Source organism: Falco peregrinus, chromosome 7, assembly GCF_023634155.1.
Source record: "Falco peregrinus isolate bFalPer1 chromosome 7, bFalPer1.pri, whole genome shotgun sequence".
NCBI lineage: Eukaryota > Metazoa > Chordata > Aves > Falconiformes > Falconidae > Falco > Falco peregrinus.
Genome location: NC_073727.1, coordinates 64,826,942 through 64,841,346, shown reverse-complemented (window position 1 = coordinate 64,841,346; position 14,405 = coordinate 64,826,942). Strand labels below are relative to the sequence as shown.

The following is a 14,405-nucleotide window of genomic DNA, read 5'->3' as shown; positions in this document are numbered from 1 at the left end:
TTGCTAGGGGAGGAAAGTATTAGTGTTACAAATATTTATTGTTTGGTCCCTATGGAAACTGTGGTTCTTCCGTGAGTCCTAATTCTCACATTTTTCCTTCCTATGGAAAAGATATATCTTTAACCATGAAGTTCAGATAGTTATTTTCTAGAAATAGAAGACAAGATACACCACTCCCTTTTGCTGACTGGTGTGCTTGACAGATGTCTGTCTATGGGTAGTTACTGCTTACTAAGCTGTGTTGTGGTTTCCAGTCACATAAAGATTTTTGGAGTGTCGTTAATCTAATTTTATCTTGGTAGTGTTTTATTATTTTTTTTCCCCATCCTAGCTCCCTGTTTGATTTGTGCTTCTCCCCATTATTGCTGTTTTTTAATTTGCTGCGTGTTTTAATTTGAGGAAGAGTTACTTGATGGTGAAATAAACTTGCTGTTTTCTATTTACAGGTATAACCATGGCAAAAGCTGTAAGCATGGTCAGTGGATGTAAAAAGGTCATGAAAAAACAGTAGTATCTTTTTTCAAGGAAGTTTGAGTTATTCAGATTTTCAGAGGAAAGCTGTTAAAATACTGAGTGATTTATTCTTGATGGGATGGTTAACTCAGTCTTTGGCTCTCTTACAGTGCCTAAAACAGTATGTGGAACTTTTGATCAAAGAAGGTCTAGAAACAGCAATCAGCTGCCCTGATGCTGCCTGCCCAAAGCGAGGTCATCTGCAAGAAAATGAGGTACACTTTTACTGCAAATAGGGGTGGGTTTTTTTAGTTCCCAGGATGTTTAGATGTGTCTTGCTCTATATGTTACAGCTGCCATAGTTGCCAGCATATGTTTTTAATAATTTTCCAAAGGTCGAATATTTTGTCTCAGTTTGTTGAAAATGCTTTTGATTATTGCTGTTCTAATCGGAAATTTGTCTTTTTCTTTTCCTTCCTTCAACAGATTGAGTGCATGGTTGCATCAGAAATCATGCAAAGGTATAAGAAGCTGCAGTTTGAAAGAGGTAACACATGTTAACACTACGCGCTGCAAGGCTGTGGGAATGGTATCGCTCCTGAGCAACCCCATAAATCAGAATCTGGCTCTGCACATGTTCATGCAGTAGCATTGTGCATTAATTGTTCAGTTGTCAAAAAAACAACAACCCAAAAAGCATTGTTTCTGTTCTTGCCTGAGTGATTTGCAGAACTGCAACGTTCTGGGAATAAACTAAGGAAAGAAAATTACTATGTATTATATTGCTCCATAACTAAGGGAGGGAGCTACTTCTATTTAGAGCTTTGCTGTTTGAGTTGACTACCAGTACTTTAGGGGCTGGGGAGGTAGACTGACCCCTTTTATGGAGCCACCATTATCTTCTGTGATGGCCTCTGGTGCAGAATTACTAGGCAGTTCTGTGTGTAATGATAGCATGAACCTTGTTAATTTTTATGAGGTTATAAGCTGACTGGGTGCCTATGGGGGTGTGGAACTGTGTGGCCATAGAGAATTTAGAGTAGTGTTTTACTGAGGGCAGGACCTGTCCAAGAAACCACTGAAGTCATTGGCAGGTTTTTATTGGCTTCAATGGGCTTTGAAACATGAAATAACTTACAGCAAACAGCCTCCCAGAAAGGGATGAAACTGTGTAACAGTCTTATGCTATTGTTAATTATGTGGTTACATTAGGGCAGAGGCCACCATGAAGTAAGAGTCCTACTGGGCAAGGCACTGTAAAAACACTTTCTGACGGGTTATACCTGCATAGTATGTGCTCTATTTATCTTCAAGTACAAGTGAAGAAAAATACACCGCCTCATTCTCAGAACAAGTTTACTTCAGTGAATGAAAACAGGCAGTTAATTCAAACTCAGGAAACTCACTTTAGCTTGGTGCCCGCTTGCAAAGCAGGCCAGATTTATGTCTGAATGGGCAGCATAAATTAAAAGGCTTCTTTTAAAAATGCGTGTCTTCAAATGCCCTGCCAGTCAACCTCAGCTTGAATACATTGTTATGGAAGGCCAGTCTTGTAACTGCCTTTGAATTTTGTTCTTTTATGTCCCTTTGTAGAAGTGCTTTTGGATCCGTGTCGGACTTGGTGTCCATCCTCTACTTGCCAGGCAGTTTGCCAGCTCCAGGAATCAAGCCCACAGGACCCCCAGCTGGTCCAGTGCAAAGCCTGCGACATTGAGTTCTGCTCTGCTTGCAAATCTAATTGGCATCCAGGTCAAGGCTGTCAAGAGAACATGCCAATCTCTTTTCTTCCAGGAGAAACAAGGTAAAGTATTGCAAAAGATCAAATATTTAGAAACAAAACAATCTTTGAACAAACCAGAGTATGAATAGTAAAGTAGCATTCTCCTGATACTCTGTTTTAAAGCTGCTTCCTTCACTTAGTCATTCCTGTTCTTGTAATGCTGTATTCCAAAACTGGATAGCTCTTGGCAGTATTGCTCATTGCCACTATTGCTGGTAAAGCACAAAGGAGCTGCTGGAGCCTCTGTCACCAGCCCTTTTGCCCCAGCGGGAAAAACACGATATAGAGGCAGCTCATGAGCTTCCCTTCAGGAAGATCTTGTTGCTGCTGCTATTCTGGATGGCGTGAGGGCTGGTAACATCGTGCCAGACAGTGATTTTTAGGATACTCTCTTGATCATCCTAACTGCTGCACATTTGGCCAATGATCTTAAGTTCTGTTTCAAGCTGTTTCCAGTGGCATACTGCAGCCAGTGAGTAAGAAAGGCCATTGTGCATATGTTCCACTTAATGTTTGGGTTTTTTCAAAGATTGCATAGCAGTTTGAGGTATCATTAAAGACCTGGCCAGCCTTGGACTTAGCTATTCATACGTTGTCTTCTTTCAAGCTTTGCTGTAACAGATGACTAGCTAGGATGCTGTCATGATGAGTTCCTGATTAAATATAGTAACTTTTGCACATGCTTTTTGTGTGTGCTTGACCAGAACTGAGCTTACTAAACTTCACAACAAGGTAAAAATTTTATCTGTTTTCCTTCATGTTTTGGATGCTTTTAGTTCTTGCTTCATTTTTTTACTCTGTTGAGGTTTGTTTTTCCATTATTTTGGAGAATAATGTGCCAGTAGCAGTTTGTGCTACCATGCATTTGGAGTTTCATATACAGTTTATGGATTCAAAGCATTTTTCTGTAATACAGTTGCCCCTAGTGTGACTAATGTGTGTGTGTCCTTTTATCCTGCTGTTGGGCAAATCAGTCAGTCAGTCAAGGGTCAGTCCTGTTTTCCAGCAAACTGTTGATTCCCCATCAGTTGTTCATGTGTCTCCCACTGGCAGTGGCTGCAGGAAGTGTCATTTGTTAAGGTACATTTAAGTTAGTGTGCATAAAACCTCCATGTGGTAGAGAGCTACTCGAGGGAAATAAATGTTCTTCCAGTGTTTCCACATTCCTCTGTGTTGTGCTCGCTATACCAGGGGATGTCCTGTGGTTTTGCACAGTCATGCAAGACAAAAAAAGGCAGTGCTGACCCTAACTCATGAACAGTGGTCTTGCTAGGACAGTGTTGGAGATGAAGAGATCAACTCCGAGAGAATGGCATGCCCCCAAAACCTCACAGTTCCTGATTTGGAGGGAAATTTCTAGGGAGGATCGTCAAGGAGGGCAGAGACAAGCAATCTTTCCCTGGCATCCCGGTCCAAAGGAATGTGGTCTGGGCTTGTTGTGCCATCAAGGGATTGCTTCCTCTTCTTTTCTGAGAAAGAAGGAGGGAGGAGAAAGACAAATGACTTAGATGTACAAAGCATTTAGGTGTTAACTAGCTGCTGTTCCTCTGATATATTCCAGGAGAAAGCTGTGTATCGGTTAGTGTCTCTAGTTAACAAAAACAGTTGGTAAAATATGTGGTAAAGAAAATGTCCTGACTCTCACGTAGGCACTCAACATTAAACAGTCATTAAACATTTTTTCTAGAGATATGTTTGAAAAATAGAGAATAGCTAAAATATCTGAATAATAAAACCCAGCTGAATACCTAGTTCTCTAGTAATTTATCTTTTTTTTTTTTTTTTTATGAAACAGTAGGCTTACCTTCTCAGCATGGTTCTTACATGTTCTTCTCTAAACTGACATGGCCATGTACTTACTAATTCCTCACTCTCCCCCACAGTTCAGTTTTTAAAATGGAAGAAGATGATGCTCCAATCAAACGCTGTCCAAAGTGTAAAGTTTACATTGAACGAGATGAAGGCTGTGCCCAAATGATGTGTAAGAACTGCAAACATGCCTTTTGCTGGTACTGTCTGGAATCTCTTGATGTGAGTACATACCATGGAGTCTGGTTCTCAGAAACTTAGAATTTCATTGCTTTGCCATCCAGCAGGCTCATTAATCAATTAAATAGTATCTCACTAGCTTCTGCCCAACTTGGTGGTCCACAACCCACCAGACCTGATCCTGGTAATTTGATAGGATTTGTGCTCTCTTTCACTTGTCTGACCTGTGCAATCTTAGCATTTTGCTGATGTGAGTCAGTAAGTAATCATCAAAAAGTAAAATTTCATGAAAATACTCTGTTTGCAATCTTACTTAGTGGCAAGTAAGATTGGGAAGGGACGTTGCTTCGCTTTGTGTTTTTTTTTCCCCACTAATACTTCATTTAATACTGACTTTTCAAGTTCTCCTTCTTGAAGGAGTTACAGGATGAGTACAGCAATGTTCTTAGTCTTCAGACTTCCTTAGTGGAAGTTTAACAAACTCTAGATTTGGTGCGTCATCATGTAGAAGATTAGCAGTCAGATTTTACCGTTCATTGTGTTCTGTGGGACAAGAAATACATCTGACATATGAAAAAGAATACAATGTTCTCCTAGCACCAGGAATTTGTCAGTCTATAAGCTGCTGCTGTCATATGTTTGTCTTTTTAAAATCAGCCTGTTATCATGCCCAAGGATCAGAGTATATAGAATATACAACATCTGTTTCCATTTCATCTGCTTTATTTTATAACATTGTTAACAATAGCAAAGGAAATGTTTGAAGTTCCTGAAAGCTACTCTGACTATTCAGATCCTGGGGTTGTCCTATTTGAATGCTTTAATAATAGTCCTTAACTCACAGGCTTTTCATGTGCTCAGTTAAAAAGCAGCGTTCCCTTGGTACTAGGCCTGCTGTCTTGACTGGTTTGCAAAAGGATGGCAGGACAGGTCGGGACATAATTTCTCAAAGATCTGTGTTGCCCTTTTACTTTCAACTAGTAAAAGGAACCAACTGTGGGAAGTCTGCAGTACAAGTATTCGTTTTCCTTTGTTCTTTCTGTATGTGTAAAATGTATGCAATAGTCCTTTTCTCGGATCCTCTTGCTGAACTCCATGCTAGCATTTAAATATGCAGCTTGAGAGCCTTTGGGAGAAGAATTCATTACAGATACATAACACTTGCTAAACAGCCCTGTTTGTGAAGATGCTTAGCTGTAAACAAAGCACTTTGGAAAGGTTAGACCTGGCCATATCCACTTTACTAAGTTTTTATCTTCCTGTACAGTTCCTGGTTATAAGTTCTCAGGAAATAGTGGTTTATTAGTTGAAGAACAGTTTACACTTCTGTTTATTGCCTACCTTTTATTTTAATATTTTTTAGGATGATTTTCTCCTTATACATTACGACAAAGGACCTTGTCGAAACAAGCTGGGACACTCCAGGGCATCTGTTATCTGGCACAGAACACAGGTAAAGCTCAGATATTTAAAAGCTCTCTACAGGTCTACTACTGTCATAGTGCTTTCCTTTGCCTTGCTCATTTTAACACCTTAGGGTAAAATTCTGTGCTAAATGGCAGCTGATCTTCATAGCAGATTTTGTTAAAGAGGGCTGTAGCTCAGAGAGGAACAGTTTGCTCTTCCAGAGAGGACACTCCTGGGCAGAAAGCCACTGAGAATTAGAAGGGGTACATTTGCAGAGCCAGTTAAGTGCCAGTCCAAGTGCGTTCTCAGTAAACATAGAGGATGGACTAGGTTGCCACCATCCATATTACTAACAGGAGAGCTCATCCTGCAAGGGATCTTTAGCTTCAGATCCAGAACTGGAAAGGAATTAGCCTGAGTATGCTCAATATCTTGTTATGGACTCCAGTTGACTCATTCATGGACAGAAGGTAACCCCATGAGTTTCAAACACAGATTCAAACTGACAGTTACAAAGAGCGTGGGGATGGCTCTTGTAGCCTAGACCTAGTCTTGCTGGACCCACCATGAATGCTGCTAATGAAAGTGCTCTCTGCACTACTTTAATGCATGTAATATAAATGCTAATGTGTGACTTGGTCCAATCTACTGCCTTTACAGTCACTTCAGAGATACAGGGACATCTGGGTTTCTGAGTCATCTTTTCCTAAATTAACTGTGTGCCAGTAAAAAGCTATGAAGCGCTTTTCTTCTTGAAATATACATTTCTTTCCATTCGAGCATAAACCCCAAGTCTAGAGAATAAACCCCAATTCTGGTCAAACAGCTAAACTGAAATAAAATGAGGATTGCACCGTGCTCCCTCCACATACACCCCTGGGTGCCTGAGCTATGGACTGAATTTTGTGTGGCTTAGCCAACGGTATCTTAGGAAGTGTGTGGGTAGATAAGTTGTCTTGATGTACCTGTAATGTGAGGTGATTAATCTGATATTTGGAATCTGTTCTTAGCTACAGCAGTTAGCGCAGATATGTTTGATAGACAATACATTTGATGTTCAGGTCGTTGTTGAGAAAGCAAATGGTAAGTCTCTGCCAATCAGGATATGATTCTGCTAAACCTGCTTAAGCCCAATCAACATTGCAGTCATTTCCTTATGTGAAGTTTCTTTGAGTATTTAGCCAAGACAAATTGAGGTGAGCCTTTGGTTTGTGGTTTGTGGGTTTAAAAGAAAATATTTGTTTTGGCCAGAGGGAGTGGCTTGATGCTGAGTAGGACAGCAACTTCTGCAGAAGCAACAGAACCAAGTAGAAGATGAGTAATAGTCAGCAGGCAGTTTTGTTTAAAAAAAAAGCAAAAAACACAAGAAAAAACCCAAAATAAACAAAAAAAAACAACCCACAACAAACAAAATGAACCTTAATTATCTCTTTGATAGCATATTGAGGCAGAAAGGAAGGTGAAAATTAGATAGCTCATAAAAATTAGCAGTAGTCAATCCAGTCCACTGAATTGCTAACTTCCTTCCAGCTTGGCTCTGACCAGCACACATCTAGCCTGGGCTGCAAGGAGGTAGGCAAGGGTGTGCTGCCTCCGAAGATCAGTATGGCAGCAGCTGCATTTTTAGTAGTCACGATTTTTAAAGGAGGTGAGGATTTGGCTTTGGTTTGTGTCTGTACGAAGTAAATACAGAGATTAGCACATGACATGTGCATCAGATTGTCAGCACCTCAAAGAAAAAAAAAAAGACTAAGTAGCGAAACGTGCACACCTCTGAAGCTGAAAAAGAAATTGCTCTTGGCAAGAAATAAAATTGTTGGGGCGTGGAAGTTTGAGCTCCTCGTCCCTGGACAGCTAAAAGCCGGGACTGAAAGCCTCGGTCAGGGTAGGAGGCAGCCCGAGGGCGGCGAGCGCTGTCCCGCAGCGCCACCTCCTGCAGCCCAGCCCCCGGCCCCGGTGCTGGAGCTGCAGAAATACATACGTAGTAATCAGAACGAGAAATTGGCCGTGGCCGACAAAAGCACTAGTAAATCATCGCTTCTATACCATGGCTAATTAAATATTTGCCAGCTAATTGAAGTGGCGTATCTAGCCCTGGCTAGAAGAATTCTTAATGAGTACTGCACTCTTAATTTCATTTTGCCTTCTGTTGTGGGGTTTTGCTAGCAGATTAGCATTCCGCTCCTGCCTTCATTATTCAATATTATTCACAGACTCTCTCATGTGAATTAATCTAAATTATTTTCTCAAATAATTTGCAGGCGTATTGTTGCAGCATTACACTTACAGTTGCCTGTGGCAAATGGGAAACTTCCTCAGGCGATGAACCTCAGCTTGAGTGTTTTTTTAATAGTTTTCCAAATTTAAACTCTGTAGAAACTAATAGAGTTTGGCACGCTGACAGGATGGGTAGGTCTGTGGTCCTCTGCCCATGCTGGGAAGAGGGTGATCAATAAATGTCAATTTAAAAAAAGCTTTTAGAGTTAGGTCATGTACCCTGAAGCAGCAGGATGAGCTCAGGTCTGACTGCAAAAAGCCATTACATATTCAGAGTCCTTCTGTAGTCCATAGTGTTTGTAACCTGTGGCTGAGATCCCCAAGCTTGTGTTGCTGCTGGTGGGAAGTTTGTGGGAGTCTTCCCTGGCTGTCCATGAACAACATGAAAACTTAGACTGATTAATTTTGGAGCTTTCTCCAGCAAAAAAGGGAGCACCTGGAAGTGAAAGTCTCTAACTCTTTTCTAGTCTTGATCCTGATATTTACATCTGATCAAGAAAAAAGTGTCTAGTCAATTGCTTCATTAGTTGTTTGAGATATAGCAGAACTCGAAAAGGCAAATAACAGTGTGCATCACTTTGTGTGATGGACCTGAGTTGTGTGGCACGATGTTGACTGGAGCCATGAAACATGAGCGTTCACTCTCTGATTTCACTCATGTTTGCTGATCGCAGGAGCTGACTGTAGCGTGCTCTTGGGGGGAAGTCCTCACTGTGGTAAGGTCAATGGCACTTGCTGAGATCCTATCGAAGGACACTGGTGGTGCACTGATGTCAGCAGAATGCAGACAATTGCTATCCCTAATGCAGTGGTATTCTTTTCTCTTGCAGGTGGTAGGAATTTTTGCAGGATTTGGTCTTCTACTTTTGGTGGCCTCCCCTTTCCTTCTGCTTGCTACACCATTTGTTCTGTGCTGCAAGTGCAAGTGTAATAAAGGAGATGATGACCCTCTGCCTACCTAGACTGAAAGAAGATTGGACTCATCACAACATGTGTTTTGATTTTATTGTTGCTGTTGCTGTTTCCCTCTTGCACTTACATTGGTGTAGCCTTACTTGTCCCATTCTGCTTTTCATTGACACACAATCTCGGTTCCAGAAACTGTTGTTACTACTGTGGCATAGATAATTGATGATAGACAAGGAGGGTAATGGAAGGCAAGTTTGGTGCTAAAGGGAGACCATGGACCTGAGTAGCTATCAGAGATGAAGAGATGATACTGCTAAAAAAAATGCAAAAGGTTTCTGCTGCCCTGCTGGTGGACTGGGAACTGTACAGAATGACATCAGCAAAACAAGCTGAAAATGCATACAAACCTAAACGTCTGCATATCTGTTCGCTTACATATTTGATGTCTTCTTATTCCTGTATGTATTTGTTGCCTATCATTTAAACCAGATAGTCAACTTACTGTGACTTTGCCATGTTTATTACACATCTGTTTTTGTTAAAGCCATCACAATGTCCTTTTTAGTACCTATTTTTCCAAGTATAAGAAAATCAATAAGGTGCATATAGGCCATCCTATGCCTTTCTTGAAATCTGGGGAGGGTTAGAGGGACAAAGTTGGTCCTGTTGCCTTCCAGGAATTTTTTGAAGTCTTAATATAAATTTGTTTGATTGAAAGCTACATTTTAAAAATGAATTGATGAAGCTGTAAGGTTGACACAAACCTTGGTGTCACAAACCTGCTATCTAATCAAGGTTCTTTTAAAAATGCATTGATGGTATTGATTACCGCTGGACCACTAGTATTTTTCTGAATTGTTATTTTTTGCTGTTGTTTAGGGTTCTGCTACACTTATAGGGCTATGTAACTTCTAATCCAGGTATCTTAATCTTTTTATATATAGAGAGAGATATATATAATCGTATTTAAACCAAATGTGTAAATAGCTGTGCTATTGAAAGATTTTGGAAGCTCAAAATAGCTTGCTTCTGCCTTTAGGGCAATTACTAAAAAATACAGGACTAACTTTACTATTTAGCAGACTCTTGGGTTATCAGTGAATCTTTCCTTTTAAGTATAAAAATACATCAGGGTTATCCCTGTAGTTAAGAATAAAAATGCCTGGGATATTTGTGGAAGTTGTACTTTAAATTTAAACTACTTAGCCCATTTTCAGAGTTAATATCATAGGTTGTATGGTGTATGCTGTTAATAACAATACTGTGACGAAACAAGTTTTTATTTGAAAAATAATCACTTGATTTGATGATTTTGTGGAATTCACAGTGCTGTGTTTCCAGGATAGTAAAGCGTGCTAGTCAACATACTATTAATCATTGTAATTTCTCTTTAGAGATATTTTTTTGAAAAACATTTTACTCTGATTGTAAAGCCTACAAGAATTTGACTAATAACTTCTTGCTATGAAATATAAAGCACCTGAAACAATGTGTATGTCTGTGTGTAGTACTGAAGGAAAACATTATTTTGAATGGCTTGCGGACTAAGTTCAACTGTGTTTTTTTCATCATCATTTATTTCTGTGCATTATCAATGTACTGAAATGGATGAGTATGTTGAAGCCAGGATAACTTTGCACTACAAATGTATTAAGACCCTTCAATGCAACTGCTTCTGGCTGCTGTCACAGGCTGGGAATATGTTTTCATAGCTCAGGCATAAGGAAGTGACTCCTCCTTTATACGTTTGTTTTATACTGTCTGTTAAATAAAAAGACTGTAGGGTACAATTTTGAAAAGGGCCACTGTATTTTTATAAAACAACTCTTGAATTGCTTCTCTTTCTCCTTCTTCCAAGTTTATTGGTATCCAGATTCAAACTGTATCTGACCACAGATTTCAGCTTCAGGAGCTGGAGGTTGTCTGCAGTTTGCTTATCTGGCTTGATTTTAATGAGTTCAGCCATTGTAATGTGAAGATAAAGGATAGCTGGTTTCCAGCAAGTCTGAACCCTTCATGGTGTCTTCACATTGTTTGTGGCAATGCACTGTTCAGATCCTTTGTTATCAGAGTCTTTTCAGTATTGTAAGCTATCTGTGTTATTAAAAAATGCGTAATTGTTCAAAAAAACCTGCGGAAGGAAATCAGGGTAGTGCATTGGATGGCTGTTTTCCAGCCCCCAGGGTGTGTGTGAAGCGCTGAGTTCAGCAGGCGGGGATCTGGTTATCTCACCCGGCTCTGGCAGCCGCTCAGTCCGTCTCCCCCCATGTACCCCAAGCCGAGCACCTGGGTTGTGCCGAGTCATTGCTTCGGTGTGCAGAAGTCCTGGAAACCCTTCTGCAAGGGACAGCTTCCTGCAGGTAAGCTTGAACAGTGGCCTTTCATACTTGGCCCTGTAATTCTATTTAACTGGAGACAAAAAAACCCCTGGACCACAGGACGTAAAAGATTTCATGAGCTGTTACTTTTCTAACTAGCAGCACTGAGGGATTTTGCTGTGTGCAGCAGTGGCTCTAATGACAGATTTGGCTGCTGGGATGACAGTAAACAGCAGAGGTGCAGTGGCCTGTTAACAGGACCAGTGTCCTCCTGGTATGAGGTTTACGTTCTCTGTGCCTTTCTCAGAGACAGCCTTTTTGCGGCAGTATAGCGAAACTTGAGTTTTCCATGGTACTGTGTGGCCAGTTAATAATCAATGTCAACATTGATGCATTTCCAGATTTAAAAGAAAAAAAGAAAGAAAAGTCTTTTACAAATACAGACATCTTTACATTATAGTTTCTAATTGATGCTCACAGGTAACGTTATGTATCAGAAAACTGTGTACTTCTGTCAGTATATCTGTCTGATCTCGACATATTTGAATTTCTACTGGAGATTTTTATGACGTTACCTCTTGTTTCACATCCTGGCTGTTGGGATAGACTATATGCCTACATATGTTTACCAAATACCTAATCTGTTCAGGTTTGCTAAATGTCGTTCCATCTGTATTCTTCTCGGGGATTTTTTTGTTTTTCTTTTTTTGAATTTTTTTTTAATGCTGATTTGATTCCAAAGTAGCAACTTCTGGTGGTGGTGTATTGAGTTTGGGGCATTTTAATGTTACAGCTTACATTGATAGCGTGACATTCAATACCCTGAAACTGAACTGTAAGTACCTTATTTTAAACTCTGACTTTTAAATCCCCTGCCATGGAGAAGTGAATGTTTGTCTCTGCTGCTTTCCAGATGAAATTCTGTTACAACAGCTTTGGCTTTTTAGAATTTCACCAGAAAAATAAGGTTCACCACATGATTTCTCTTGAGTTTATTATGGTTATGCTATTATTTAGGGAGTTTGGATTGTTTTAAAAGCTATTTTTAGTGGCGTTTGTAACAATACATAATTTGCATGTTCTGTTGGGATGAAGTGGTGTCATGTCTAGTGAGCGAGTGTCAAGTCCAGACTCCAGAGGCTTTGCATCTCCCTAGACTTGACATTCATTGCTTGGGCTGAAGTCAGCCCTGAGAGGGGTCAGAGCACACAGCCCATACCACCTTCAATGGTGGTAGCAATGTGGTTTCCCCACGTGACATTGGACAAGTCACTTATCTCCTTTTATCTCAATTTAACCATCTTTTAAATGGATGGACCAATGTTTACCTACCTCACATGAGGATTGTGAGGGCAAATTCATTGGTTTTGAGGCTCTTCAAGATCCTGTGATGAAAGACTGTATATAAATGCTTACTGTAGTTTTATGTTAATATTTCAGTTTTATTCATGTTGGCATTCATCCTGAAACCTCCTACTACTGACTTTAGCATGCCAAGAATTTGGGATGCTTTCCCCCACATACCAAGCAGCATGATCTTTCCTCAAATACTCTGGCTTATGAATTAGGCAAAATCCCAAATAAGAGCTAACTGGATCAACTCTCGGCTTGCAGTTCATCTCCTGACATGCAGGAAACACAATCAAAATTAGTGAAAAGATCTCCTGTTTGTGGAGCTGATAGGATAAAATATTCATAGATCAGAAAAAGATGAAGTGCTTTTGTTATGAGCAGGAAAACGAAAATGAAGTTTTGTGCATTTCATCTGTAGGCCTTTTACTGCATAGGAATAAATATATTTGATACAGGCTGTTTTCATCCCAGTGAGGTGCAGCATGCATAAAGCTTTGTGCAGGTTTGCTTTTTTAAAACCAAAGTTGGTACATTTCATGTGCGTAGTCTAAAATCCTAAGGAAGACGGGTAGAATATGGTTGTTGATGACAGTGATATTAAAGGCATCAAAAAAGCCTGCATCAGTGCTTAATTGCTAATGCACTTATACTAAGTAAGGCATGCTGTTTGTGTTTAGAGCCCTGTGGTCTTCATTATTGCTTTGAGTTGTGTATCTCTCTTATAAGAATTCCAGGAACATTAGGTACAGGTACATGGTACATAACTGAACCTTTCTTGATCATTTTACCATGGATGTATTTTAAACTTGTATAGGGATAAGCATGAAGGAGTCATGCATATCTATAAATAATGTATTTGACCAGTGTAAAAATAGTTCTGTTGATGTATTTGAAATGTAAGTACATTTTGTGCCACTAACACTGTGATGTATAAAAGAGCTGTTGAATGCCTTTTAATGTTGTGTTTTGTACTTTGAATCATATTGAAGAGTTTAATTTGTAATTTCAATAGATATTTTAAATGAATGCGTCTCCTGTGATTCTTCATAGTGACTTCCCAGTGCTATACATTCACTAAAGCAAAGTGCTTTTGTTATGGTAGGACTCCCTGTGCTTACCCACCTCTTGATCCTTGATCCTGAGCAAGCACAGCCTGTAGCCTGGAGACCTCCTGCCTCGTTTCTGGGCATAACTGAGGTTTCTGGCTCATTGTCTCCCAGTTTAGCCGTAGGAGTGAATCTGGGTATCTCTAGAGATAATTTGACCCACAGCTGGGTCTTTGGTCCAGCTCCTGTTGCAGTCCGCTGATGGACGCCCTAGCCGGGTGAATGTGCTGCTCCAAGGATCACTCTGAGATGCATGTATGTTCTTGCACCACACATTTAGGTCTGGTGGAGATAAATGCGAGTAGCTTGTATTCCCCTGGGTTTGTGTTGTGTAGGTGAAACTTTCAAAGGCAAAGTGCAATCACCTGAACAACAGAGCATACTGAACTCCCTCTGACAGTGGAGTTGGCTCTCATACCTCTCAGCCCGTCAACACGCACTTTGCGTTTTGCCCGAACTGCAGGTGAGGATGCAGTCTTGTCTTCAGTGCTCTTAGTTTCTTTCTCACTTGTTAGGGTGCAATTTGTCTATATCCCTAGGAAAAGCACAGGCACAATTTCTTAAAAAAAAATGGTATGCATAACTGATGCGTGTATGTGCTTTATATCTGACAACTTAAGAAAAACCAAGGCTGCATAATAGCTGCTACTCAGTCATGCCTCCTGTCATTTGCATGAAGCATAATGATTTTTCTCCATAAGGGAAAGATCAGTTTAGATATTTTGTTCAATTGGGCAGAAAAATGTCTATAAGTGCCACAAGGGGTTTTGACCGATTCTAGGAGTAGGTATCATTAACAAAGCAATCGCCTGT

The 14,405-nt window shown here is 40.2% G+C and overlaps 1 protein-coding gene across 3 annotated transcripts in view; it reads left to right on the top strand.

The window, feature by feature from the left end:
* RNF144A (ring finger protein 144A) overlaps window positions 1–13,512 on the top strand; it is a 67,437-nt gene extending 53,925 nt beyond the window's left edge. For all 3 annotated transcript variants that reach the window (XM_055810366.1, XM_055810365.1, XM_055810364.1), the window contains 6 exons: window positions 624–728; window positions 940–1,000; window positions 2,047–2,254; window positions 4,117–4,264; window positions 5,586–5,675; window positions 8,737–13,512. In XM_055810366.1, coding sequence (XP_055666341.1) covers window positions 624–728; window positions 940–1,000; window positions 2,047–2,254; window positions 4,117–4,264; window positions 5,586–5,675; window positions 8,737–8,868 — 744 coding nt within the window. In that variant the 3' untranslated portion in view covers window positions 8,869–13,512. The remainder of the gene's footprint in view (window positions 1–623; window positions 729–939; window positions 1,001–2,046; window positions 2,255–4,116; window positions 4,265–5,585; window positions 5,676–8,736) is intronic.
* Window positions 13,513–14,405: the final 893 nt, after the last annotated feature.